We start from the raw sequence: 27183 nt of genomic DNA on the forward strand, positions 1-27183 counted from the left end.
ATTTTGCTAAAACAAGCCACAAAAATGAGGAAATAATTGGGGACAACTCCCCAAATGGTTACATTTTCACAAAGATGTGATTTCTCACTCCTGTCCCACTGGTGACCATTTTTCCACCTGGCCCTGCAACACACAAATGGATCCCACAATTTTGCCAGCTGCCCTTTGATTAAACTCAAGCCCTGACCTTCTAACCTGATTAATTCAAGTGGACCCATGAGCATATATGGAGCCATCTTGGGGCTTTGCAGAGATTCAGGGCTCCACCCTCATGAATCAGATTTTGCAGCATCAGGGCCTGAGAGTTTGTTTCATCTGTAATCTGTGTGGTTTTGCATTTCTGTCACTCGCTAAGTATCCCACACCTGGCCCCGCTGAACAGACTGAGCCTAAACTTCTCAGACAATTGGATATATTTTTTTCCTTTCAGAAGAGGATGTGTAATTTATTTTACATGCATTGCTTACAGATGAGATTACATCTGGATCATCATAGCAACCTCAGTGCTGAATTGGAGAGAAGAGAATGCATTTCAGGTGCTGTGGAGATGTGTGACGTCACTCTGAAACTGTATCCCGCAAGGATTCAGTCAATAGGTGTCTGCAAATCATATCTCGAAGTAGGGCACAGTAGGTCAGATCCAGAAGCAGGGCGCCCCCGGCCCGCAGCCTGTGGAGTAGAACAGGGCAGCAGATGTGTGTTTCCCGGTGCTGTGCTGGAACTTGCAGCTGGGGGTGTGGATTCCAGGTTCACCCTTTCCCTGCTTTCTTGCTCATTCAATCACTAGCCCTCTACCTGCAGCTAGATTTACAGCCTTTGGGCCTGACTCCCCGCTACTGTGCATCCCGTGCAGTCATTTATACCTCGGCTGAAAACTGCTGCTATTCTGATTCAGCAACATTATAAACCTACTTTGCACAGGGGTAAATGGCTGTGCAGTGGCAGAGAGAATCAGGCCCTTCATCTCTGCACCGTGTCCTTGGTCCAAGCGCTGCGGGTGGCAAAGGCTGACTTCACTCTGTAGGTCACATTTTATAACAGCAGAAGCACTTGGTTCCATGGCTGGGCTTCTCCACGGCACAAGGCGATCTCAGGTCGTTTCTGACGGCAGGTGTGCTAATGTCTTCACATAAGACTTATGGGAGCAGCATTGCAAGATACCAACCCAATTTTGTGTGGCCATGGGAAACATGTTCCCTCCTCCAAGGAATGTCCACAGTTTGCTTGATCTCCTAGGTTGCTAATGATTGCTTTGTGACCTGTACTGGGGAAAATCCATACATGTGGCTAGGGATGTGCTGATCCAGCTACTTCGCCTCGCCACCTCTGACGTGGCTTCGGCAACTCCACCACGTGGAGTAGCTTTACCCGTGCGACGTGGCCTTCAGCCAATACGTTTTGAGACAGAGGCAGTGACAATACTCAGCACTGAAATAGCACTTCACATGCGCAAAGCAATGTAGAGACATGAATCCATTAAAAACACCCCTGCGGGATAGGGAGAGTGAGCTACAAGTGTCCAAATTCTGGACCAGACCAACCGCGATCATTCATCATTTTGGCTACTTATCTCAGGTCCGTCAGATGGATCTGATGGGAGGATTTTGCCACTACAGCCCGTACATTGTTCTCAAACACAGCAGTTAGATTACAGCAAGGCTAAGATTCGCAGTTTAACAGACCACATCTCCAGAGTGCATTCTGAAGCAGAGCGTCCCTCTATATTTGTGGATAAGAGCCATAACTGGCAATCCCACAGTGGTTTCCTTTGTTCCTGGACATTCGAATGTACCCTTTGTTACCGAAATATTCACCCCAGCTGTTGGAAGGAGAAAAAGCACAGAATTAAACATTAAGAGAATAAAACACCTTTCTTTATAGGCAGGGTTCCCCTCCCCCATTTTCTCATGTGTTTCAAACTGTTTAAAAAGGGCATCCAATTCACATCAGTACAGACACATACATGCACAGCTCTACACAGCTCACTTATACCCCACGCATATCCCAGGAGCACGTTATTCTATAGATAAATACGGCTCAGTGATGGATTTTCTTTTACCTGTTTTTCACAAGCCAAAAGTCCTTCCCATCCAGGGTGCCATAGCCAATAACTAGAACCCCATGATTCACATGATCAGTGCAGCGTGGATCATCGTAGACTCCTGGAAGGAAAGAATATGCAATCACATGGGAGGAAAAAAAGCCAGTAGTGACTTCTCTGCTCAGTAAAGTTGTTGTGAGCAACCCACATGGTACCAACATGCCTCTAGCCTGGTCCCCTGTAGAGGGGGGATAATAATAACAATCTCTCACTCTTTTCATCAGTAGATCACAAAGCAGGTCAGTCTTATTATCTCCATTGTGCAGATGGGGAAACTGAGGCACAGAGCAGGCAATGACTTGCCTTGGGAATAGAACTCAGCTCTCGTAAACACCTGGGCTGAGTTTGAAGCAGCACAAATTTGCAGCCAAAATATCTGACAATGCCTGGAATACAACCCAGTGAAAACTAATTAAAAAAAGCACAGATTAATGTAAGACTTGCCCACTCTGTGGGGCATTCTGTCCCCCTCTAGTGGTGGCTGGGCCACAGAAAGGTTGATGAGCCTCTCACAGCCTTGATTAGAAGAGGTTGGGTCTTACAGATCAAGCAGGAAAGGCTCATGTGTTAAGATTCAGAAGTCCCACGTTCCTTCCCCGCTGCTCACCCCGGCACATTGGCATTACATTAACATGAGTGAAGGGTCCACCCTGGGGTGCTATTTTAATGACACCCTGTAAGACACCAGCAGGAATTGAACCCGGGGTCATTAACCCTTGAAGCACCTTTCGAGCTAAAGGAGCATCTCCGGTCATTTGTTGTTATTATTAATCTGTGTCACAGGAGCACCTGCCAGCCCCAGACATAGACCAGGGCCCCACGGCGCTGTACAAACACAGAACAAAAGGATCGTCCCTGCCCCAAAGAGCTTCCAGTGTAAGAGTATGTCCACACTGCACACTCCTTATTGCAGCGTGTAGACTGTATACACTACACATACCCCCCGCATAAACAGCAGGGTAGACGGCTTAGGGGAGTAAAGACATACCTGAACCCTTAGGGTATATGCCCTACACGGCTCTCTACATGCCCAAGCAGGGCCTCCCCCATCTGCACTGCTCGTTTTAGCAGTGTCATACGTCGCTACCTCCCCGCTGCTGGGGCCTTTTTCTGCCACAGGGAAAGACTCCAGCAGCGGGAGGTAGTGGGAAAAACTCTGACAGCTCCCACTGCCTCCAGCGCCAGAACCTTGCAGTGCTGTGGGTAGCTACACAGCGCAGTGCCTTTAGCAGCCATGTGTAGCTACATCTACCCAACATGCCACCACCACCGGGATGCAGTAGAGATATATCCTAGGTGTAAGACAAGAGACATTAGCTTCTAGCAGTAGTAGGCTTTTATCCTCTTGCCAGCTGCTAGAGGAGCTGGAGCACCCATGGGGGAAAAATAGTGGGTGCTCAGCACCCACCAGCCACAGATGATGGGCGGCACCACCAAAGGCACCGCTGATCAGCTGTTTGGAGGCACCGCAGATCAGCTGTTCGGCAGCTAGGGGAGGCACTTGGGGAAGGCAGAGAGCAGTGAGTGCGGAGGGGGCTTTGGGGTAGAGGTTGGAGCGGGAAGAGGTGGAGCAAGGGCGGGGCCTCAGGGGAAGAGGTGGAGTGGGGGTGGGGCCTCAGGGCGGAGCGGGGGTGGAGCACCCCTGGGGAAAAATAAAAGTCAGTTCCTATGAACCAAGGGGTAACAGGATGGTGTCACTCACAAACAGCAAAACATGCATTCAGCTGCCTGTGGCCTTTGTTTGATAATGACTGTAACTTATTGCGGGGTCAAAAGATTCCAGGAAATAACAAGAAAACAAAAGCCAGGTCTCCATGGGAAGAGCACAATGTGCACATCTCCTCAGTAACAAGCTGCAGAACAAATAGCAACTTCCTCCACATTCCGCTTTACATTTAAAGAGACAGTCCACAGAAAGCAAAGGCATCAGTCTTTCAAACTATGTACAGCACCGGGCGCGAGGTGTTCTAGCTTAGAGAACGTACCTGATCTGTACAGGAAAAACGAAGGCTGTTTCGCATCTATGGCAACAGACACAGGTCCGATATTGGCTACGGCATCCTTCAGGGCTGCTTCATCGGCATACGGGAGCTGAACGAACTTGGAGCAGGTGGCGGCTCGTGTGGCAGGGTTATAGTGACACGTTCCGTTCTGGCAGTGGCAAAGAGCAGATGAAACGGACATTTCAGCCTCTGGCATGAACATCTGACCCACTTGCAACATTTGTTTATCTCCCTTCTATTCCCCTCTGTTGTCTGAATCCCTCTGGAACATTCCTTCTGCCTCTGGGCATCGAGATCAGAGCTGAGGGACTAATTCATTTTTCAGTTCAGTGACTTACCCGGAAACAACAACAAACAACAACAAAAAGAAAACAAAACAAAAACGTAAAAAACCCCACTGGTTTGTTTCAAACCAAAATTGCATTTTTTCAGGGTTTTTTGCTGAAACAAAAAATCAAATAAATTTCATTTGGTTCAAATGAAACATTTCAAATGTCATTTCATTTCCGAATGAGCTGTCAAAATGGTTCCTTTTGACATTTCCGGGGGGGAAAAATCAGGGGAGGTTTTGGGCCAAAAATATTTGCCAAATTTAGGTCAAATTCACAAATAGTTTTGGTGCCCTGAAAAGAGCATTTTCAGCCAATTTTAATTCACTCCGTGTTCATCTCTCTCCTTTCCCATCACTCAGGTAAGGAGAAATATGAGGATTCAGCTTTCAATGACAGCAGTGAACATTTGCAGCACGCATTTCACAGATGGCTTTATTAGCCTCCATGCCTCTGGGACAGGGGGAAGTGGGATTAGCTGGGTTTCACAGAGAAGTCAGAGGAACAAACAGAGCTAAGATTACAACCCAAGTGACCTGAGCACAAGTCCCTCTGCTCTAGCCATTAGCCACCACTCTCCACCCAACATTGGGAGTAGACGTCAGGAATACTGATGCCAAGTTTTACTGCTCTAACGACTGCCTGCAGACCTCTTCTCTTGTTCTTTGTGCTGACACAAACAGCACAGGAAGACCCAGCAAAACAGGCCACAAAGAACAGAATGCTACACACTCGCCAGAAGAGATGCCAGCAACAGACTACGAAAAGGACTAGGGAGTCTCTGAGTTTTTGGGGGATGTCTACATGGCATTCTTAAACCTGGGTCTCTGGGATCCAGGCTTGCGGACTCAGTGTTTCCAAGCCCACTCTTCAGCATCCACACTGCGCTGTAAACCTGGGTTTACAATTGCTGGGCCCAGGTCTCACAGCTGTGCTAATGTGTCCATACTGCCCTGCACAGACGTTCTGACTCAGCTCTGCAGCTTTTGCTGCACTCACTCTGCAAAATGACAAGGCTTGGACGCAAGTCAGCAGGACTCAGACTCTGACCTACCCCTCTAGAAGAGTCCAAGGACCTTGGGCCTGAGCGCTTGCTGACCTGAGTCAGGCTGATTTGTATGTGGATGGAAGAGGAACCTTAATCAGAACCCGAGCTTTGCGTGTAGTGTAGACAGACCCTCTCTGTGTCTGTCTGAAATCTGGATACCAACCTGAGCTGTGTACGGATAGGAAGCGTCTGAATCAATGCCGTCATTATCAATGATGTACTGGAAGGCGTAGGTCATAAATCCACCGCTGCAGCCGCGGTTCCAATACATAGTGGAACAGTCGACTAGGTTCTGTGCGCTGAGAGACACCAGGTTTCCAGTTTTCAGTTTCACCTGGGCTTCTAGGGCACCGACAGCACTGAAAGCCCAGCAGGCGCCACAGGGCCCCTGAAAAAGCCAGAGAGATGCACTGAGCCACTGCTGTGATGGGCACCCATGTCAGCAAGGGAACAGATTGAGCCTCCCACCTGATTCTTCACATCAGTAACACATCCTTTGTCCCTCCAGTCCATGGAGTCCGGCACTTGGCTGCCAGGGCGCGGCCTGTAGGTGGAATTCCGGTCAGGTCGGTGGGGAATTTTCACTCCAGTTAACAAAGCAGCCACTTCCTCGCTGGTCTAGTTAAAAGAACACACACACCCCGTCAGACTGACATCTCCAAGGAGTTGTGAGATTACACAAGAATTTCAGCTTTTTTTTTCTTTTTTTTTTTTTTAAGTTTCCATCTCTCGTGTAGCTGTGGAGACCTGCAGGAAAACATAACCCTTAAAAGCGCAAAACCCAGAGGCAAATAATAAGAACCCCCAGACTTAGACTTTTTTTTTAATGCCAGGATTTTTAAGCCCCCCCCATGATTTTAGGGGCCTGACTCCTGAGTTCTGAATGCTTGGCGGTGGCAGTAATGGGATCTGAAGCACAAGCCCCTGCAATTTCAGTTAAAGGAGCAACTTCTTTAACCCGCAATGGCCTAGCAGACAGGTTGTATGTTATTCCACACGTGACATTCCTCATGGGGGTAAGGGAGGGTGGAAGACACAGTAAGGTAGAGAAGCAGGAACCTGCGGGAATGGGATTCCCAAACTTTTGACCTCACATGCACTGTATGTGCAAGGTCAGACTCACACAGCTTGGAGGATGCCATTTGATACAGAAAAAGAAAAGGAGGACTTGTGGCACCTTAGAGACTAACCAATTTATTTGAGCATGAGCTTTCATGAGCTACAGCTCACTTCATCGGATGCATACTGTGGAAACTGCAGAAGACATTATATACACAGAGACCATGAAACAATACCTCCTCCCACCCCACTGTCCTGCTGGTAATAGCTTATCTAAAGTGATCATCAAGTTGGGCCATTTCCAGCACAAATCCAGGTTTTCTCACCCTCCGCCCCCCCCCCCCCCACACACACACACAAACTCACTCTCCTGCTGGTAATAGCCCATCCAAAGTGACCACTCTCTTCACAGTGTGTATGATAATCAAGGTGGGCCATTTCCTGCACAAATCCAGGTTCTCTCACTCCCTCACCCCCCTCCAAAAACCACACACACAAACTCACTCTCCTGCTGGTAATGGCCCATCCAAAGTGACCACTCTCCCTACAACGTGCATGATAATCAAGGTGGGCCATTTCCAGCACAAATCCAAACCTAACATGGCTGTTACTCTGAAATTTGATACAGAAACATTCTGGGGGGGAGGGGAGGGATCACACCAGCAGCGGGCTAGCAGGGGGTGCAATCCCTGCACTTAAAAAACCAGGACTACCCCCCTGATGGCAGATTTCCCACACACACCCCTGACACCAGCATGTAGGACAAAGATCTGCACAGCTCTCGGGAGCAGTGATGGGGGCAGGTTTGCTGCTGGAGGACGCACAGGGTGCTGTGATTTGTGGACCTACCTCTGCACTGCTCATACTGTCACAGGATTGGCTGGAGCTTATTCTGCCCCTGATTCAGTTACATTCTCTGTCCACAGCACTCCCAGGGAAATACAAATAATTCCCAGATGCCCGGTCACTTGGTCTGTAGCGATATTTTTTTAAACTTACCATGTCTGCCAGGTGGTTCATGCCCAGCTCATAGGAATGCAGCCCCAGTGAGTGCTCAAGGTTATGCAGCATAACGAGCTTGAGGTTCTTTTCCCAGGTCACGCGCCGTTCCCCTTCCTCTTTCTGGAACCAAAGCACAGCCCCCACAATACAATCAAGAGCCCAGAGAAAACCATCTGCAGTATAAATGAGTTATAGTTCTACAGCGCTTTTTGATCCCCCAGGAACCTGAGTGTTTTGCAAAAATCTTGCCTAGATCCTACAACACTCACTCAAGCAAAACGTCCTAGGAAATCAAGGGGAGTCTTAACTAGTTAAGCGTGGCAAGATTGAGTCCTTCCCCACCCTCGAAATGCAGCCAGTTCTGGAGTGGTGTGCAGCAGCTTTTTAACAGCACACAGCAACACTACACAACAGGGTAGGACAAGAAGAGAAGAATCACATAGTATCCAGTTAAATCATCAGGGGGAATTATAGGGAGGCAGAATGTAATTGCCACCAGGACAGTGATGATAACCTGTGATTTAGGAGGAAAGTACTGTAGGATTCGCTAATGACCCCAAGCAGTCGGGGCCTTCAACTAAGCCAAAGTAATTAAGGAGTTGAACATACGGTTAGGATGCAAAACAATATCAAGAATCAAACATTCACAATACAGCTTACAGCTGTACAAATCACTGACTTTTTGGTTTGGCAGCCAAACCAAACAATGTTTTAAAAATCACTTGAAGATTTTTGGATTTGGGTCAAACGTTTTGCTTCATTTTGGAGCTTTTTAAACCTTTTTAAACCTTTTATTTATTCTTTTTATTTAGTTATTGTGAATAGAACAGAGGGAAATTCCAACACGAAATGGCTTTCCGAAAGAAAAGACAAAATAGTTCATTTATTAAACTCTGAAATGAACCATTTTTTCCCACCTTTCCATCTTATTTTTTTAATTTGATTAAAACAATTTGCCAATATCGAGCCGAATTCCCCAGTTGTTTCTGTCAACCCAAGTCTGTATTTGTCCACACACACAAAAAAAGAGTTGTGTGAAAAACGTCACCTGGCTCTAATATATCCCTAACAAAACACGCTTTAAGAAATCAGCTAACCCCCTGGGATGGTTTAGGCAAGGTGGAGGGTACATACAGGGCCCAGTGCTCATTAAAGCTGAATGCACTTCTGAAAGCAGAGAGAGCTTTACAGTCTCCAGAAGAGGAACAGGAGGCACCGATCTCAGTGAGAGCTGCCAGAGGGCTGGCATGCCAAGGTCCTGGATACCTGCTGACCGGAGGGGAGATGGTGATGGAAATCCCCCTCCCCCGCTTCAAACCCACAGCTGCACAGACCCCACCTTGTGGCTGTATTGCTTGCCATAGGTTTTCTTCCAGAGCTCCCAGTGGTTGTCCAGCGTCGGATCTGAGTGTAGATGTGCAGTAGCAGCAGAAGCAAGAGAGGCCAGGAAGATACAAAACAACAGCTTCATTCTGGTCAGCTAGGGGAAAAAAAAAAAAAAAGAGCACGCTGGTGAAAGATAATATCTGCATGGTTAAGTCAAGTGTCTCAATTTCCTCCACTCAGTGATGGTGCAAAAGATCCAACACTGACTTGCTGAGATTTCTCCACTCTCTCTGCCAGGAGCAAAGTGTCAAGAAGCAAACCCTGACCCTGCAGCAGCTCTCACACTTGTACCTCTTGGGGGCGAGGGAAGGGGCTTCCTGGAACCCCATACGACAACAACAGACTTGAAAGGAAAACAGAGCTATGTGAATGGATAATATCACCCGGGTACTTCCACAGCTCCTGAACTGGATCTTGGACCTGGACCTGGGCATCAGAGCCTGGTATAAGGGATACAGCGGGGAGGGAGGGATAGAGCTAGCGAAAGTCAGAGACATTCCCAGCTGGGGTGGGAATTGATGTAGCTTCACTGAGGTCAATGAGTTTGATCCCTAGGTGTTGTAAACTGGTGTCGCTCCATTGTGGTCACTGGAGCAAAGCTGATTTACACCAGCTGAGGATCTGGCCCACAGAGATTTGTGTGAAGAGGGCTTGAATTTTCAAAGGAGCCCAAGCAATTTTCAAGGGAGTTAGGCAACCAAATCCCATTAACTCTCACCTAACTCCCCTAGGTTCCTTTGAACACTCCAGCCAAGATAGGAAGATGGAAAGTTTTATGGAGCTAGAGAGACAGAGAGAGAGACAGAGCAGGTGTATGAGAATAGATAGATAGAAAGGGTGTTGAATAGATAGATAGAGGGGGTTATTGGAAGAGAGAGACTTTTATATGGGGATAGAAGGACAAGACTGATACACGCCGATGTATGCAGATGCAAACTCTCTACAAGCAAAATACAAAACATCATTTTTTTATTTTACTTCCTCAAACACATTATTCCAAACATGACGAAGAGGAGATTTAAAGTACAAGGGGAAAAATAAAAAGTCAAACATACCTGACGGGAGTTCGCCCAGTGGAAATTTCTAGGCAGGAATCCTGAACTGATCAGCAGGCAGCAAGAATTCCCCCAAATTCTCCTCCCAAGGTTGGCTACTGAGTGAACCCTAACACCCTTCCTGCTGTGACTGCATGCCTAGAAGAAGGAGTTCGGTTTGCTCTCCCAGGCTCGTCACATGGGACTGTGAATGAGGAAATGGCAGGACCTCTGCTTTCACTTTTACTGTGACTGTATCAAAACAGGGATGTTCGCTATGGCTGCAGGCTGATTTTCAGTCCCCAGCCCCGGAAGACTAAAATCAGATGTTTTTCCTTCCCTTCTCAGACCCTACAGCACATGATTGGGAGAGTTAAAAAATAAACTAGTAGGGTCAACATTTTCAAAAGCTCAGACAGGTGCAAACAGTCGCTGGGACCTCCCTTTTGGGGTTTAAGTTATCATCCATATTATGGTAAAACCTAGAGATCCCGGTTGATATTAGGACCCAGTTGCACCGGGTTCTTCATGAACACAGAGGGAAAGACAGAGCCTGCCTCCCTGAGTTCACAAGCTAAATAGATAAAGACAGACGAAGGGCAGGGGGAAACTGAGGCACAGATCAGGGAAGCAATTTGCCCAAGGTCACACAGCAGGGCAGGGCTAGTGCGGGGAACAGAGGTCTCTTGGGTTGCAGTCCAGTGCCTGCTTCACTGGCATTTGGGCACCCAGCACGCTCTCCAAGCCGGCGTTTGGTTTAGCCTCAACTGCCTGAGCACCCAGCATTGACTGGGATTTTCAGAGCACCCGGGCACTTTCCTGAGTGCACAGGGCTGAGCAGAAATGCCCTCTAGGTGCAGATTATTTATTCCTTACGCCACCCGTTCCTAAACTGAACTTCGCACCCCTTGAAAATCTGTACCTTATTCCCTGATAACCAGAAACTTCTATGCTTAAACTCTGTACCGTTTTCTTTTTATTTTAACATCTTAATAAAATTATTAAATCTGAATGCAGGGTGGTGAATGCTGTTATCAATGCGTTGTCATTATGGTATGAATGAAGGGCTTAACCCTGTCTCAAATTAGGGGAGGTCTGGGGGTCAGGACTGGTTTAACCTTTTCCTTCCCACTGCTGCAATGACAAAGTGCTAGTGACTGCTTGTACCCACCTCGGGGACACCTGTTTCCAGGGGGTGGCATCTCTCCGCGGGGGACTCCTGCTCTCAGCAGGTGGGCATAGCAATTCCCCACCCTACGGTCCAATGGTTGACGGAAATGAAGCTTAAAATCTGTGAGCACAGCCCCTGCTCTCCCAGGCCTCCCCCTTCTTGCTCCAACCCCATCCCCATTCCATCTACCCCATCATCCATTTATTTCCTCTGCTTCCTTTCTGCCTTCCAGCCCTCCTCCCCCACCACTCCCTTTCATCCCTTCACTCTGGAAGTCAAAGGAGAGAGGGAACTGGTGACATGGAGCAGTGGAGGGGATCCCATGCTGGGGTAGTGGGACCTGGAGCGCCCCGTCTTTTTTGAGGGCTTAAGTGGGATGTGAGTAGGGTTGCCAACTTGGTAATACAGTAACTCCTCACTTAAAGTCATTCCGGTTAACGTTGTTACATTACTGATCAATTAGGGAACATGCTTGGTTAAAGTTGTGCAATGCTCCCCTATAAAGTCGTTTGGCAGCCGCCTGCTTTGTTCACAGATTTAGGGAACATGCTTGGTTAAAGTTGTGCAATGCTCCCCTATAAAGTCGTTTGGCAGCCGCCTGCTTTGTTCACAGATTGCAGTAAGAGCAGCCCGCTGGAGCTAGCTGGTGCGGGTTTGGAACCAGGGTGGGCCGGCAGCCCCCTATCCGCTCCCCGCTCCCCTAAGTTGCCTGTGCGGCAGCCGCCCAACAGGCTATCAATTGCCGCAGTTCAGCTGTCCCTCCCCCCACTGCCATGTGCTGCTCCTGCCCTCTGCCTCGGAGTTGCTCCCAGGAGCCTCCTGCTTGCTGTGCAGGGGCGGGAGAGAAGGGGGCTAATGTCAGGGTGTCCCCCTCCCCCCTGCTCCTGCACCCCACTTACCCCATCTCCATGAGAGGAGGGGGGTGGACACAACAGGGCTCAGGATGGAGGGAGCTTCCTGGGAGCAGCTGCTGTCTCAACTTGCTGATCTACTTAAAAAGGCAGCGTACTTAGGGTATGGTCAGTGCGCGTCTCTCTCTGACACACAGGGGGTGTGTCTCTGTCTCTGTCTGCCGTGCTGTGTCCCCTCCCTCCAGTCGCGCTGCTTGTAGAGTGTGAGGCTACATTAACAATGGGTTAACCCTTGAGGGCTCAGTCGAGTGCTAGTTCGTCATTTAGCAGCAAGGCATTCCCTGGGAAATATCCCACCCTCTGACTCCACCACCTCAACCAAGCTTCACAATCATCATCACTGTGTACAGTATTCAATTGTTTATTTAAAATTTATACTGTGTGTGTGTGTATATATATATATATAGTCTTTTGTCTGGTGAAAAAAATTTCCCTGGAACGTAAACCCCCCCCCCCATTTACATTAATTCTTATGGGGAAATTGGATTTGCTTAACATTGTTTTGCTTAAAGTCGCATTTTTCAGGAACAGAACGACAATGTTAAGTGAGGAGTTACTGTATTTAAAAACCGGACACTCCCGCAGGACTACCACAACCTCCCCTGCCCCGCCCATTCCCCTGAGGCCCCGCCCCATCCACTCCTCTTCCCCCCTCCCCCTGTTGCTTGCTGCTTTTCCCCTTCCATCCCCCACCGCCTTGGTCAGGAGGGACTCACCTCTACACTGCTCTACCCAGTGCAAATAGGCCATAGTGCAAACAGGAGCCAGGCCCATAATGTGGCTGGGGCCATCGTACAGAGGGCTCTATATGTGTGTGCGTGTGTGTGTCCATGCCAGAATCTCCCCTTCCCTGCCTATTTCCCCCAAAAGCCCCGCCTCTGCCCCGACTCTTCCCCTGAGGCCCAGCCCCATCCACTCCTCTTCCCTCCTCCCCCTGTGGCTCACTGCTTTTCTCCTTCCATCCCTCCCCACCTGGGTCAGGAGGGATTTGCCTGTGGAACCAGGGCTGGGAGCTGCAGCCACTCAACAAAGGTAGGAGGCGGCCCCAGCTGAGTAGAGGTTGGTGTGGGTGATGATCCAGCACCTCCCTCGCCCGCAGTAACCAGACGTTGAATGTCCAGTCAGTAAATCTGATTGGACACTATCTGGTCCCTTTTAAAACTGGACTTTCCAGGCAAAAACTGGGCACCTGATCACCCTAGAATGGCGTCTAGACCTTGTGCTGGCCCTCTGCACATGGTGAATTTCATCCTAAACGTTCAGGTAACAAACAGCACACAGTCAGACACTGCCTAACAACAGGGGCTGCCCAAGATCCAACAGTCACTCACCTGGCACTCCCCGCAAACGAGGGGAAGCAGTGACACAAGACAGCCTCAGGGAACCACCCAAGTACAACTGAAAATTTAGCCCAGGGCAAGAAATGCTTTGGTGGTTCTTGAAAATCTCATGAAATTTCACCATGAGGCGATGTTGCTCAGTTGTTCACATTCATCCATTGATGGGGGTTTTTGTGGCTTTGTGGGGAATTAGATTTTGCAGCATCAGGGCCTGAGAGTTTCTTTCATCTGTAATCGGTGTGGCTTTGCATTTCTGTCGCTCGCTAAGTATCCCACACCTGGCCCTGCTAAACAGACTGAGCCTAAACTTCTCAGACAATTGGATATTTTTTTTTTCCTTTCAGAAGAGGATGTGTAATTTATTTTACATGCATTGCTTACAGATGAGATTACATCTGGATCATCATAGCAACCTCAGTGCTGAATTGGAGAGAAGAGAATGCATTTCAGGTGCTGTGGAGATGTGTGACGTCACACTGAAACCGTATCCCGCAAGGATTCGGTCAATAGGTGTCTGCAAATCATATCTTGAAGTAGGGCACAGTAGGTCAGATACAGAAGCAGGACGCCCCCGGCCCGCAGCCTGTGGAGTAGAACAGGGCAGCAGATGTGTGTTTCCTGGTGCTGTGCTGGAACTTGCAGCTGGGGGTGTGGATTCCAGGTTCACCCTTTCCGTGCTTTCTTGCTCATTCAATCACTAGCCCTCTACCTGCAGCTAGATTTACAGCCTTTGGGCCTGACTCCCCGCTACTGTGCATCCCGTGCAGTCATTTATACCTCGGCTGAAAACTGCTGCTATTCTGATTCAGCAACATTATACACCTACTTTGCACAGGGGTAAATGGCTGTGCAGTGGCAGAGAGAATCAGGCCCTTCATCTCTGCACCGTGTCCTTGGTCCAAGCGCTGCGGGTGGCAAAGGCTGACTTCACTCTGTAGGTCACATTTTATAACAGCAGAAGCACTTGGTTCCATGGCTGGGCTTCTCCACAGCACAAGGCGATCTCAGGTCGTTTCTGACGGCTGGTGTGCTAATGTCTTCACATAAGACTTATGGGAGCAGCATTGCAAGATACCAACCCAATTTTGTGTGGCCATGGGAAACATGTTCCCTCCTCCAAGGAATGTCCACAGTTTGCTTGATCTCCTAGGTTGCTAATGATTGCTTTGTGACCTGTACTGGGGAAAATCCATACATGTGGCTAGGGATGTGCTGATCCAGCTACTTCGCCTCGCCACCTCTGACGTGGCTTCGGCAACTCCACCACGTGGAGTAGCTTTACCCGTGCGACGTGGCCTTCAGCCAATACGTTTTGAGACAGAGGCAGTGACAATACTCAGCACTGAAATAGCACTTCACATGCGCAAAGCAATGTAGAGACATGAATCCATTAAAAACACCCCTGCGGGATAGGGAGAGTGAGCTACAAGTGTCCAAATTCTGGACCAGACCAACCGCGATCATTCATCATTTTGGCTACTTATCTCAGGTCCGTCAGATGGATCTGATGGGAGGATTTTGCCACTACAGCCCGTACATTGTTCTCAAACACAGCAGTTAGATTACAGCAAGGCTAAGATTCGCAGTTTAACAGACCACATCTCCAGAGTGCATTCTGAAGCAGAGCGTCCCTCTATATTTGTGGATAAGAGCCATAACTGGCAATCCCACAGTGGTTTCCTTTGTTCCTGGACATTCGAATGTACCCTTTGTTACCGAAATATTCACCCCAGCTGTTGGAAGGAGAAAAAGCACAGAATTAAACATTAAGAGAATAAAACACCTTTCTTTATAGGCAGGGTTCCCCTCCCCCATTTTCTCATGTGTTTCAAACTGTTTAAAAAGGGCATCCAATTCACATCAGTACAGACACATACATGCACAGCTCTACACAGCTCACTTATACCCCACGCATATCCCAGGAGCTTGTTATTCTATAGATAAATACGGCTCAGTGATGGATTTTCTTTTACCTGTTTTTCACAAGCCAAAAGTCCTTCCCATCCAGGGTGCCATAGCCGATAACTAGAACCCCATGATTCACATGATCAGTGCAGCGTGGATCATCGTAGACTCCTGGAAGGAAAGAATGCGCAATCACAAGGGAGAATAAAAAGCCAGCAAGGACTTCTCTGCTCAGTAAAATTGTTGTGAGCAACAGCACCCAAATGGTGCCAACATGCCTCTAACCTGTAAGGGGGGTAATAATAACAATCTCTCACTCTTTTCATCAGTAGATCACAAAGCGGCTCAGTCTCATTATCTCCATTGCACAGATGGGGAAACTGAGGCACAGTGCAGGCAGTGACTTGCCCTTGGAATCAAACCCAGCTCTCCTAAGCCCCAGTCCAGCGCTCTGTCCACTGGGAAGTTTAATTTCCATGGCCTGTACAAACATTGAAAGGCTCCATCATCTCACACATCCCGTGAGTTATTTCAGTAACCCAATTCCCATAAGCACCGGGAGGGAATCTTCCTCTCACTATGGTCTCCTCACAGTGTTCCCTTAAAAACCCTACATCCAGAATTCCCCCAGCACAGGAACCGAGCAAGACAGCCACAAGCTGTCTTAGGAGGCGCCCTTCCAAAAGCTCAAGCATAGGGGGCATGCCAGCCAGGGTTAGGGTCTACAGCAATTCTGTGTGGCGCTTGGGAGCTTGCCATAACTTATGCAACATCCAAGTGTGGACCCCAGTGTGGACCCTTCTCTCATGCTATTGTAATGCCAGTGTGCCAGGGTGGGCAGCGGGGACCGAACATGGGACTTCTGAATTAACGCATGAGCCTCTCCTGCTTGCTCTGTAAAACCCAGCCTCTTCTAACCCAGGCTGGCAGGCTCCTCAACCTTTCTGTGGCCCAGCCACCACTAGAGGGGGACAGAACACCCCACTGAGTGGGTGTGGCTTACATTAACCTGTGCTTTTTTTTAATTAGTTTTGACTGGGTTGTATTCCAGGCACTGTCAGATATTGTGGCTGCAATTTTGTGCTGCACCAAACTCAGTTCAGGGCGGCTCTAAAATGGCCTTTCAGCCCAGTTCTGGGGTTGAGATGGCTCCTGGGGTAATGTAGGCAGCCACAGATGATGGGCAGCACTGTCAAAGGTGCGACTGATCAGCTGTTTGGAGGCACCGCAGATCAGCTGTTTGGCAGCTAGGAGAGGCGCTTGGGGAAGGCAGAGAGCGGTAAGCAGGGCAGGAGCCTCGGGGGAGCTGGGAGTGGGAAGAGGCGGAGTGAGGGTGAGGCCTCAGGGGAAGGGGTGGAGCACCCCTGGGGAAAAATAAAAGTCAGCACCTATGAACCAAGGGGTAACAGGATGGTGTCACTCACATACAGCAAAACATGCATTCAGCTGCCTGTGGCCTTTGTTTGATAATGACTATAATTTATAGAGGGATCAAAAGATTCCAGGAAATAACAAGAAAACAAAAGGCAGGTCTTTATGGGAAGAGCACAGTGTGTGCGTCTCCTCAGTAACAAGCTGCAGAACAAATAGCAACTTCCTCCACATTCCGCTTTACATTTAAAGAGACAGTCCACAGAAAGCAAAGGCATCACGGCTTCAAACGACGTACCGCACCGGGCGCGAGGTGTTCTAGATTAGAGAACGTACCTGATCTGTACAGGAAAAACGAAGGCAGTTTCGCATCTATGGCGACGGACACAGGTCCGATATCGGCTACGGCATCCTTCAGGGCTGCTTCATTGGCATACGGGAGCTGAACGAACTTGGAGCAGGTGGCGGCTCGCGTGGCAGGGTTATAGTGACACGTTCCGTTCTGGCAGTGGCAAAGAGCAAATGAAACAGGGACATTTCAGCCTCTGGCATGAACATCTGACCCACTCGCAACATTTGTTTTGATCTCCCTTGTATTCCCCTCCGTTGTCTGAATTCCTCACATTTCTTAGACCACTGCTGCTCCCTCTGGAGCATTCCCTCTGCCTCTGGGCATCGAGATCAGAGCTGAGGGACTAATTCATTTTTCAGTTCAGTGACTTACCTGGAAAAACAAACAAATGAAAGAAAACAAAACAAAACAAAAATCTAAAAAAACCAATTGGTTTGTTTCAAACCAAAATTGCATTTTTTTCAGGGTTTTTTGCTGAAACGAAAAATCGAAAAAAATTTGATTTGGCTCAAATGAAACATCTCGAATGTTATTTCATTTCCGAATGAGCTGTCAAAATAGTTCCTTTTGACATTTTCGGGGGGAAAAAAATCAGGGGAGGTTTTTGGCAGAAAATATTTGCCAAATTTAGGTCAAATTCACAAATAGCTTTGGTGCCCTGAAAAGAGCATTTTCAGCCAATTTTAATTCACTCAGTGTTCATCTCTCTCCTTTCCCATCACTCAGGTAAGGAGAAATATGAGGATTCAGCTTTCAGTGACAGCAGTGAACACTTGCAGCACGCATTTCACCGATGGATTTATGAGCCTCCATGCCTCTGGGACAGGGGGAAGTGGGATTAGCTGGGTTTCACAGAGAAGTCAGAGGAACAAACAGAGCTAAGATTACAACAAACAGAGCTAAGATTACAAGTGACCTGAGCACAAGTCCCTCTGCTCTAGCCATTAGCCACCACTCTCCACCCAACATTGGGAGTAGACGTCAGGAATACTGATGCCAAGTTTTACTGCTCTAATGACTGCCTGCAGACCTCTTCTCTTGTTCTTTGTGCTGACACAAATAGCACAGGAAGACCCAGCAAAACAGGCCACAAAGAACAGAATGCTACACACTCGCCAGAAGAGATGCCAACAACAGACTACGAAAAGGACTAGGGAGTCTCTGAGTTTTTGGGGGATGTCTACATGGCATTCATAAACCTGGGTCTCTGGGACCCAGGCTTGCGGACTCAGTGTTTCCAAGCCCACTCTTCAGCATCCACACTGCACTGTAAACCTGGGTTTACAATTGCTGGGCCCAGGTCTCACAGCTGTGCTAATGTGTCCATACTGCCCTGCACAGACGTTCTGACTCAGCTCTGCAGCTTTTGCTGCACCCACTCTGCAAAATGACAAGGCTTGGATGCAAGTCAGCGGGACGTGGACGCTGACCCTCCCCTCTAGCACAGTCCTAGGACCTGGGGCCTGAGCGCTTGCTGTCCTGAGTCAGGCTGATTAGTGTATGGATGGAAGGGGAGCCTGGGATCAAAGCTGAGTCAGAACCCGGGCTTAGTGTGCAGTGTAGACAGACACTCTCTGTGTCTGTCTCAAACCTGGATACCAACCCGAGCTGTGTACGGATAGGAAGCGTCCGAATCAATGCCGTCATTATCAATGATGTACTGGAAGGCCTGGGTCATATATCCACCGCTGCAGCCGTAGTTCCCATACATACTGGTACAGTCGACTAGGTTCTGTGCACTGAGAGACACCAGGTTTCCAGTTTTCAGTTTCACCTGGGCTTCTAGGGCACCGACAGCACTGAAAGCCCAGCAGGCGCCACAGGGCCCCTGAAAAAGCCAGAGAGATGCACTGAGCCACTGCTGTGATGGGCACCCATGTCAGCAAGGGAACAGATTGAGCCTCCCACCTGATTCTTCACATCAGTAACACATCCTTTGTCCCTCCAGTCCATGGAGTCCGGCACTTGGCTGCCAGGGCGCGGCCTGTAGGTGGAATTCCGGTCAGGTCGGTGGGGAATTTTCACTCCAGTTAACAAAGCAGCCACTTCCTCGCTGGTCTAGTTAAAAGAACACACACACCCCTTCAGACTGACGTCCCCTTGGATGTACAGCTGGCCCCAAACACTGGGGGAATTCAGATACAAACTCTGCAGTTCAGGTTCAACTCATGTTCATTGACACAGTGTTTTCCTTTATGCACTGAAAAATATGAGCAGGACTGAATGCTGGGGATCAGTTTGGCTGACACAATAGCCTATGCTGTAGCTTTGTTTGCTGGGAACTCTGGATTCTGTGATTCTTCATGTGCTAATCCTCCCCCAGGATATTGCTGGGGAGAGAACCCAGGACTAGCACTGTCGGAAAGTTTTCAGACAAAAACAATATTTTTTTTTGGCTGAAAACTGCATATTTGGGTGGACCGAAACAATGCGTGAACTCACCTTGAATTTGCAAAATTGTTTCAGCTGGGGGGAAAAAATTCATAACTCGTCAAAATGACTTTTCAGTTCAAATTTTACTGCCATTTTATTTATTTATTTCTTAAAAAGGTAAAATAATCTAGAAAACTAAAAAAAATGTGTTGTCCAACCGTAAATCAATTGTTTTCATCTTTTTTTCATTTCACCATTGCTATTTCAGGTCCACCTGAAGCTAACTTTTGATTGATTGATTTTTCAGCCACCAAACCAAAAAAATCTCTTCTTCACAAAGCTCTACCCAGGAGCATCAGCATTGCCAAGTCTCTTGATTTTATTGTGCGTGTCAGTATATCTGGTGTTTTCCTTAAAGCACCAATGTGGGGGGGAAGGAGTTGTGAGATTGCACAAGAAGTTCAGCCTTTTTTTTTTTTTTTTAAATTTCCATCTCTCGTGTTGCTGTGGAGACCTGCAGGAAAACATAACCCTTAAAAGCGCAAAACCCAGAGGCAAATAAAAAGAGCCCCCAGACTTAGACTTTCTTCAAATTCCAGGATTTTTAAGCCCCCCCATGATTTTAGGGGCCTGACTCCTGAGTCCTGAATGCTTGGCGGTGGCAGTAACGGGATCTGAAGCACAAGCCCCTGCAATTTCAGTTAAAGGAGCAACTTCTTTAACCGGCAATGGCCTAGCAGACAGGCTGTGTGTTATTCCACACGTGGCATTCCTCATGGGGGTAAGGGAGGGTGGAAGACACAGTAAGGTAGAGAAGCAGGAACCTGCAGGAATGGGATTCTCTCAGTTTTGATCTCACGTGCACTCTGTGTGCAAGGTGACACTGCTTGGAGGATGCCATTTGATACAGAAACATTCGGGGGGGGGGAAGGAGGGGTCACACCAGCAGCGGGCTAGCAGGGGGTGGAGTACCTGCACTTAAAAAATCAGGACTACCCCATTGATGGCAGATTTCCCCCACACCCCTGACACCAGCATGTAGGACAAAGATTTGCACAGCTCTCGGAAGCAGTAAAGGGGGCAGGTTGCTGCTGGAGGACACATAGGGGTGCTGTGGTTTGTGGGCCTACCTCTGCACTGCTCATACTGACCCTGGATTGGCTGCAGCTTATTCTACCCCGATTCAGTTACATTCTCTGGCCATGGCACCCCCTGAGAAATACAGATAATTCCCAGATGCCCGGACACTTGGTCTGAAGTGATATTTTTTTTAAACTTACCATGTCTGCCAGGTGGTTCATGCCCAGCTCATAGGAATGCAGCCCCAGTGAGTGCTCGAGGTTATGCAGCATAACAAGCTTGAGGTTCTTTTCCCAAGTCACGCGCCGTTCCCCTTCCTCTTTCTGGAACCAAAGCACAGTCCCCACGTTATTATGCAGTAGCCCAGAGGAAACCATGTGCAGTATAAATGAGTTATAGTTCTACAGCGCTTTTTGATCCCCCAGGAACCTGAGTGCTTTGCAAAAATCTTGCCCAGATCCTACAACACTCACTCAAGCAAAACGTCCTAGGAAATCAAGGGGAGTCTTAACTAGTTAAGCGTGGCAAGATTGAGTCCTACCGCAGCCCCAAAATGCAGCCAGTTCTGGAGTGGTCTGCAGCTGTTTTTTAACAGCACACAGCAACACTACACAACAGGGTGGGACAAGAAGAGAAGAATCACATTGTATCCACTTAAATCATCAGGGGGAACTACAGGGAGGCAGAATGTAATTGCCACCAGGACAGTGATGATACCTTGTAATTTAGGAGGAAAGTACTGTAGGATTCACTAATGACCCCAAACAGTCGGGGCCTTCAACTAAGCCAAAGTAATTAAGGAGCTGAACATACAGTTAGGAGGCAAAACAATATCAAGAATCAAACATTCACAATACAGCTTACAGCTGTACAAATCACTGACTTTTTGGTTTGGAAGCCAAACCAAACAACGTTTTAAAAATCAGTTGAAGATTTTTGGACTTGAGTCAAACATTTTGTTTCAATTTGGGGCTTTTTAAACCTTTTTATTTAGTTATTGTTAATAGAACGGAGGGAAATTCCAAGACAAAATGGCTTTCCAAAAGGAAAAGTCAAAACGGTTCATTTATTAAACGCTGAAATGAATCACTTTTTCCCACCTTCCCATTTTATTTTTTTTAATTTGACAGAAACAATCTGCCAAAATCTAGCCAAATTCCCCAATTGTTTCTGTCAACCCGAATATGCATTTTGCCACCAAAAAAAAAAAAAAGAAAGAAAGAAAAAAGAGGTGTGTGAAATATGTCACCTGGCTCTAATATATCCCTAACAAAACACGCTTTAAGAAATCAGCTAACCCCCTGGGATGGTTTAGGCAAGGTGGAGGGTACATACAGGGCCCAGTGCTCATTAAAGCTGAATGCACTTCTGAAAGCAGAGAGAGCTTTACAGTCTCCAGAAGAGGAACAGGAGGCACCGATCTCAGTGGGAGCTGCCAGAGGGCTGGCATGCCACGGTCCTGGATACCTGCTGACCGGAGGGGAGATGGTGATGGAAATCCCCCTCCCCCGCTTCAAACCCACAGCTGCACAGACCCCACCTTGTGGCTGTATTGCTTGCCATAGGTTTTCTTCCAGAGCTCCCAGTGGTTGTCCAGCGTCGGGTCTGAGTGTAGATGTGCAGTAGCAGCAGAAGCAAGAGAGGCCAGGAAGATACAAAGCAACAGCTTCATTCTGGTCAGCTAGAAAAAAAAAAAAAAGAGCACGCTGGTGAAAGATAATATCTGCATGGTTAAGTCAAGTGTCTCAATTTCCTCCACTCAGTGATTGTGCAAAAGATCCAACACTGACTTGCTGAGATTTCTCCACTCTCTCTGCCAGGAGCAAAGTGTCAAGAAGCAAACCCTGACCCTGCAGCAGCTCTCACACTTGTACCTCTTGGGGGCGAGGGGGCGAGGGAAGGGGCTTCCTGGAACCCCATACGACAACAACAGACTTGAAAGGAAAACAGAGCTAGGTGAATGGATAATATCACCCGGGTACTTCCACAGCTCCTGAACTGGATCTTGGACCTGGACCTGGGCATCAGAGCCTGGTATAAGGGATACAGCGGGGAGGGAGGGATAGAGCTAGCGAAAGTCAGAGACATTCCCAGCTGGGGTGGGAACTGATGTAGCTTCACTGAGGTCAATGAGTTTGATCCCTAGTTGGTGTAAACTGGTGTCGCTCCATTGTGGTCACTGGAGCAAAGCTGATTTACACCAGCTGAGGATCTGGCCCAGAGAGATTTGGGTGAAGAGGGCTTGGATTTTCAAAGGAGCCCAAGCAATTTTCAAGGGAGTTAGGCAACCAAATCCCATTAACTCTCACCTAACTCCCCTAGGTTCCTTTGAACACTCCAGCCTAAATAGGAAGATGGAGGGGTGTACGGGGCTAGAAAGACAGAGAGACAGAGCGGGTGTATGAGAATAGATAGATAGGGTGTATGGCAAGTGAGAGAGAGGGTGTTGAATGGATAGATAGAGGCAGTGGTGAGCTGGAGCCGGTTCGCCCGAACTGGTTGTTAAATTTTGAAGCAGTTTTAGAACCGGTTGTTAACCCGCTTCCCTGAAGGGGGCGCTGAGGCTTTGATGGGCTCTGGCTGGGAAGTGATGAAATTCCTCCTCCGGCCACCGGGGGCGCTGCGCTGCGGGAGCCATGTGGGCTGCCACCTGGCCCTGGGCACAAGCCCTGGTGCTGTTCCCCCAACCCCTGGCCCTGGGGCTCCCGCTGCTGCCTGGTGGGTCTCCGGCTGCTCTGCTGGGCCTGGGCTGCGTCCTACTGCTCTCCCCATGAGCGCCCACCACCCTGCCCTGCAGCCAGCCCCCGCCTCCAGCCAGCCCCTGCACCCCCTGCCTCCAGGCACCCCCTGCACCCCCTGCCCGCACCAGCCCCTGCCTCCAGCCACCTCTGCACCCCCTGCCCGCACCAGCCCCTCGCGTACCCCCTGCCCTGCCCGCAGCCAGCCCCTGTCTCCAGCCAGCCCTGCACCCCCATGCCCTGCCTGCAGCCAGCCCCTACCTCCAGTCAGCTCCTGCCCTGTCTCCAGCTAGACCCTTGCCTCCAGCCAATCCCACACCCTCCTGTCTCCAGCCAGCTCCGCACCCCCTGCCCTGCCCGCAGCCAGCCCCGCACCCCCTGCTTCCAGCTAGCCCTGCCCCATCCCCCTGTCTTCAGCTGGCCCCACGTCCACTGGTGCCCTGCAGTTCCCAGGGCAGTAACCCTGCACACCTGCTTCAATGAGGGGGGCATGGAGCAGCTGAGACCCACACATGTGCACACCCTCGGGTGACCAGACAGCAAGTGTGAAAAATCAGGATGGGAGTGGGGGGTAAAAGGAGCCTATATAAGGAAAAAGACCCCAAAATTGGGACTGTCCCTATAAAATCGGGACATCTGGTCCCCCTAGCACACCCCCAGGGCGTGGCGGGGACCCACACATGTGAAACGGAGCTCGTTTCTAGTTCAGGCCCATCTTTGTAAAAAAGAACTTGAGGCAGGGTTAATACACACACGTATTTTCCCGGACAGGTCAGGCTTTTTGGTTCTTAAATGGCCGTCCGGGAAAATACGGACGTATGGTAACCCTGTTGGTACAAAAAATACATACTGGGGCACATCCCTTAAATCAGAACTTTTTATAGGGAACCGGTTGTTAAGATTTTGGTAGCTCATCACTGGATAGAGGAGGTTATTGGAAGAGAGAAAGTTTTATATGGGGATAGAAAGACAAGACTGATACATGCCGGTGTCTGCAGATGCAAACTCTCTACAAGCAAAATACAAAACATCATTTCTTGATTTTAGTTCCTCAAACATATGGTTCCAAACATGACGAAGAGGAGATTTAAAGTACAGGGGGAAAAAGAAAAAGCCAAACATACCAGATGGGAGTTCGTCCAGTGGAGATTTCTAGGCAGGAATCCTGAACTGATCGGCAGGCAGCAAGAATTCCCCCAAATTCTCCTCCCAACGTTAGCTCCTGAGTGAACCCTAACACACTTCCTGCTCTGACTGCATGCTGAGAACAACAACTTCGGTTTGCCCTGCCAGGCTCATCACAGGGGACTGTGAATAGGGAAATGCCAGGACCTCTGGTTTCACTATTACTGTGACTGTATCAAAATAGGGATGTTCACTACAGCTGCAGGCTGATTTTCAGTCCCCAGCCCCGGAAGACTAAAATCAGATGTTTTTCCTTCCCTTCTCAGACCCTACAGCACATGATTGGGAGAGTTAAAAAATAAACTAGTAGGGTCAACATTTTCAAAAGCTCAGACAGGTGCAAACAGTCGCTGGGACCTCCCTTTTGGGGTTTAAGTTACCATCAGTATTATGGTAAAACCTAGAGATATCAGCTGAAATAAGGACCCAGGTCCACCGGTTCTGCATGAACACAGAGGGAAAGACAGAGCCTGCCTCCCTGAGCTCGCAAGCTAAATAGATAAAGACAGACGAAGGGCAGGGGGAAACTGAGGCACAGATCAGGGAAGCAATTTGCCCAAGGTCACACAGCAGGGCAGGGCTAGTGCAGGGACTAGAATGCAGGTCTCCTGAGTTGCAGTCCAGTGCCTGCTTCACTGGCATTTGGGCACCCAGCACGCTCTCCAAGCCGGTGTTTGGTTTAGCCTCAACTGCCTGAGCACCCAGCATTGACTGGGATTTTCAGAGCACCCGGGCACTTTCCTGAGTGCACAGGGCTGAGCAGAAATGCCCTCTAGGTGCACATTAGCATATGGATATTGGCACTTTGAATATGCTAATGAGGCCTAGAATCCCAAACACAGGCTGGCAGATGTTCCTCCCCACCCCTTCACCCCTTTCAAACAGCAGGCAGGGCCTTGGGAGGGAAGAGGCCAAGTGCGAGTGGGGCCATGGGGTGGAGCGCGGACAGGGCCTCTGGGGGAAGAGGCCGAGTGGAGCGGGGTGTCGGAATGGAGCAGTGGACAGAGCAGGGGGTGGAGCGATGGTCCTGGCACCGTGGCCCACAAAAAATTAATCCAGTCCTGCGGGTGCTGAGATGGACCCTGAGATCCACAGATGAAAGGTTCTATAGCAGTGCACAGATCAGGCCAGATCTTCAGCTGCTAGAAATCAGCATAGCTCCTATTCTGAATAACCCTCGGAACACAGACTGCATAGCAATGAAATGCTTTCGGAGATGAATATTTGCCTGCTGCAGCCTCTAACGGGTTACACATGTAAGCAGGGTCTGAATGAACTCTGTGAATGAGAGTAAGAGACTTCAGGAGCAAACTGTATTTACATGAACGCACCTACTCTGCTGAGCTACCCAGCAGATAGAGCGGTGTTGCTCAAAATAATCAACTTTGGCTGGTGTTGGGTTACAAATCACTTTAGTACTGAAGTATGTTCCAGTGTGTGATATTTTCATTATAGTACGAAAGATCTATATCTAATCCTGCAATAGGGAACAATGGAAATGAGAATAGAGGGACTGCGGTTTGTGAGTGAGGGCCACCGGCAGAGCTGTGGGAGGGGAGCTCAGGGCTGGGAGAGCAGGGCCTGGGGGGTGGGATCTGAGATTGGGGCGCCCCACTGTGCCAGGCTGCCCAGATCCTGACCCATAGCAAGGCCCCTCGCTCTCTTGCTCATTTCCTAATCATCCCTCTCTGTCCCTCCCAGCCGAATGGGGGCACCAGCCCCCCATGTCCCACGCTCTGACCCACCCTGTGTCCAGGGATCTCAGAACCGTTACGGGGAGGGGGCGGTTCATGTGTTTGAATCCTCCAGCAGCTTTGTGGAAACCTGTCTCCATGCAGCCATCGGCAGCACCTGCCCGCCACCCTGCCCTCTGCTCTGCGACTGGGGAGTGACACCCAACGCTGGGTCTCCAGACACCCGCACCCCTGACACAGAACGGAGACACTAAACACACATGTGTGCACGGAGACACACACAAACATGCAATACCCACACAGACACCACTAATGCATGTACCCAGACACACACACAAAGATACACACAGCCGCAGAGATACCGCTGTGCACACACACAGCTAAACACACACACACACACCCCGCCCAGGCTGGGGTCCCTTGGGGAAGGTGTTCGGGACGATGCTGTCACCAGCTCGACGTTGCTGTCTGTCTCCCTGGTGCAGCCCAGCCTGGGGGTCTCGTTCCCCAGGGCCCAGAGCAGGTTCTCTCAGTTGGGGGCTGAGCTCTGGAAGTCTGGGCCTGGACCGGCCCAGGGTCTGCCCCGTGCCCCGCACTCTCCGGCCAGGTCTAGCTGGGTGGCTGCTCCCCCCTGGTCTGGCACTTGGTGGTTGTGTCCCCCCAGGCCCCGACTGATCTCCAACACCGCGGCCCATCGCTGCCCAACTGAGACTTTCCTTCCCCCGAAGTCTCTGTCCTGGGATCCTGCCTCCAGCTGGTGTTGGCCCGGACCCCGACCCCAGTGACCATCGTCCTCACCCTGCTGGGCCCGGTGGTGGGAGGGGGCGTCCGCCTGGCCCCGCAGAATCCGCCACAGAGCTTCGTGCTCTGCAGCTGGTACCGACCAGCGACCGCCACTGATGAAAACAGCCGGATCCTCACCTACTACCCACAAACACCCCCCGTCCAGACCCCCGGCCCAGCCCACACGGGGCGGGAGACAGCGGGGCCGGGCTGCGCCCTGCACATCGCGGGGTTAACGCTCAGCAACACCGGGAGCTACGCGGTGCAGATACAGAGCCCGACTCGTGACCGGCTGGGGCTGTCCCCTGACAACCGGAC

The 27183-nt window shown here is 49.6% G+C and overlaps 2 protein-coding genes across 2 annotated transcripts; both read right to left on the minus strand.

Annotated features, from left to right (window-relative positions):
• Positions 1–406: 406 nt before the first annotated feature.
• On the minus strand, positions 407–10208 carry LOC140902674 (cathepsin S-like). Its single transcript, XM_073323006.1, has 8 exons — positions 9984–10208; positions 8882–9022; positions 7540–7662; positions 5950–6099; positions 5645–5869; positions 4087–4252; positions 2060–2162; positions 407–1819 (listed from the first exon to the last, which is right to left on the minus strand). Exons 2-8 carry the CDS (start codon positions 9011–9013, stop codon positions 1720–1722), a joined length of 999 nt encoding a protein of 332 aa, XP_073179107.1. The 5' UTR covers positions 9014–9022; positions 9984–10208; the 3' UTR covers positions 407–1719.
• A 2784-nt stretch (positions 10209–12992) lies between these two features.
• LOC140902658 (cathepsin S-like) lies at positions 12993–24495 on the minus strand. The gene is made up of 8 exons (XM_073322980.1): positions 24328–24495; positions 22006–22146; positions 20666–20788; positions 18921–19070; positions 18616–18840; positions 16997–17162; positions 15358–15460; positions 12993–15117 (listed from the first exon to the last, which is right to left on the minus strand). The coding sequence occupies exons 2-8, from the start codon at positions 22135–22137 to the stop codon at positions 15018–15020; spliced, it is 999 nt and encodes a 332-aa protein (XP_073179081.1). The 5' UTR covers positions 22138–22146; positions 24328–24495; the 3' UTR covers positions 12993–15017.
• Positions 24496–27183: the final 2688 nt, after the last annotated feature.

Source organism: Lepidochelys kempii, chromosome 24 (genome assembly GCF_965140265.1).
Source record: "Lepidochelys kempii isolate rLepKem1 chromosome 24, rLepKem1.hap2, whole genome shotgun sequence".
NCBI lineage: Eukaryota > Metazoa > Chordata > Testudines > Cheloniidae > Lepidochelys > Lepidochelys kempii.

Coding starts and splice junctions, on each gene's coding strand:
- LOC140902674 (XM_073323006.1), bottom strand. CDS start 9,013: ATGAAGCTGTTGTTTTGTATCTTCCTGGCCTCTCTTGCTTCTGCTGCT. Junction 5,870..5,949: donor TTACTGATGTGAAGAATCAG/GTGGGAGGCTCA, acceptor TGGCTTTTTCAG/GGGCCCTGTGGCGCCTGCTG. Junction 1,820..2,059: donor TTTTGGCTTGTGAAAAACAG/GTAAAAGAAAAT, acceptor TCCTTCCAACAG/CTGGGGTGAATATTTCGGTA.
- LOC140902658 (XM_073322980.1), bottom strand. CDS start 22,137: ATGAAGCTGTTGCTTTGTATCTTCCTGGCCTCTCTTGCTTCTGCTGCT. Junction 18,841..18,920: donor TTACTGATGTGAAGAATCAG/GTGGGAGGCTCA, acceptor TGGCTTTTTCAG/GGGCCCTGTGGCGCCTGCTG. Junction 15,461..16,996: donor GTTTTTCCTGTACAGATCAG/GTACGTTCTCTA, acceptor CTTTCCTTCCAG/GAGTCTACGATGATCCACGC.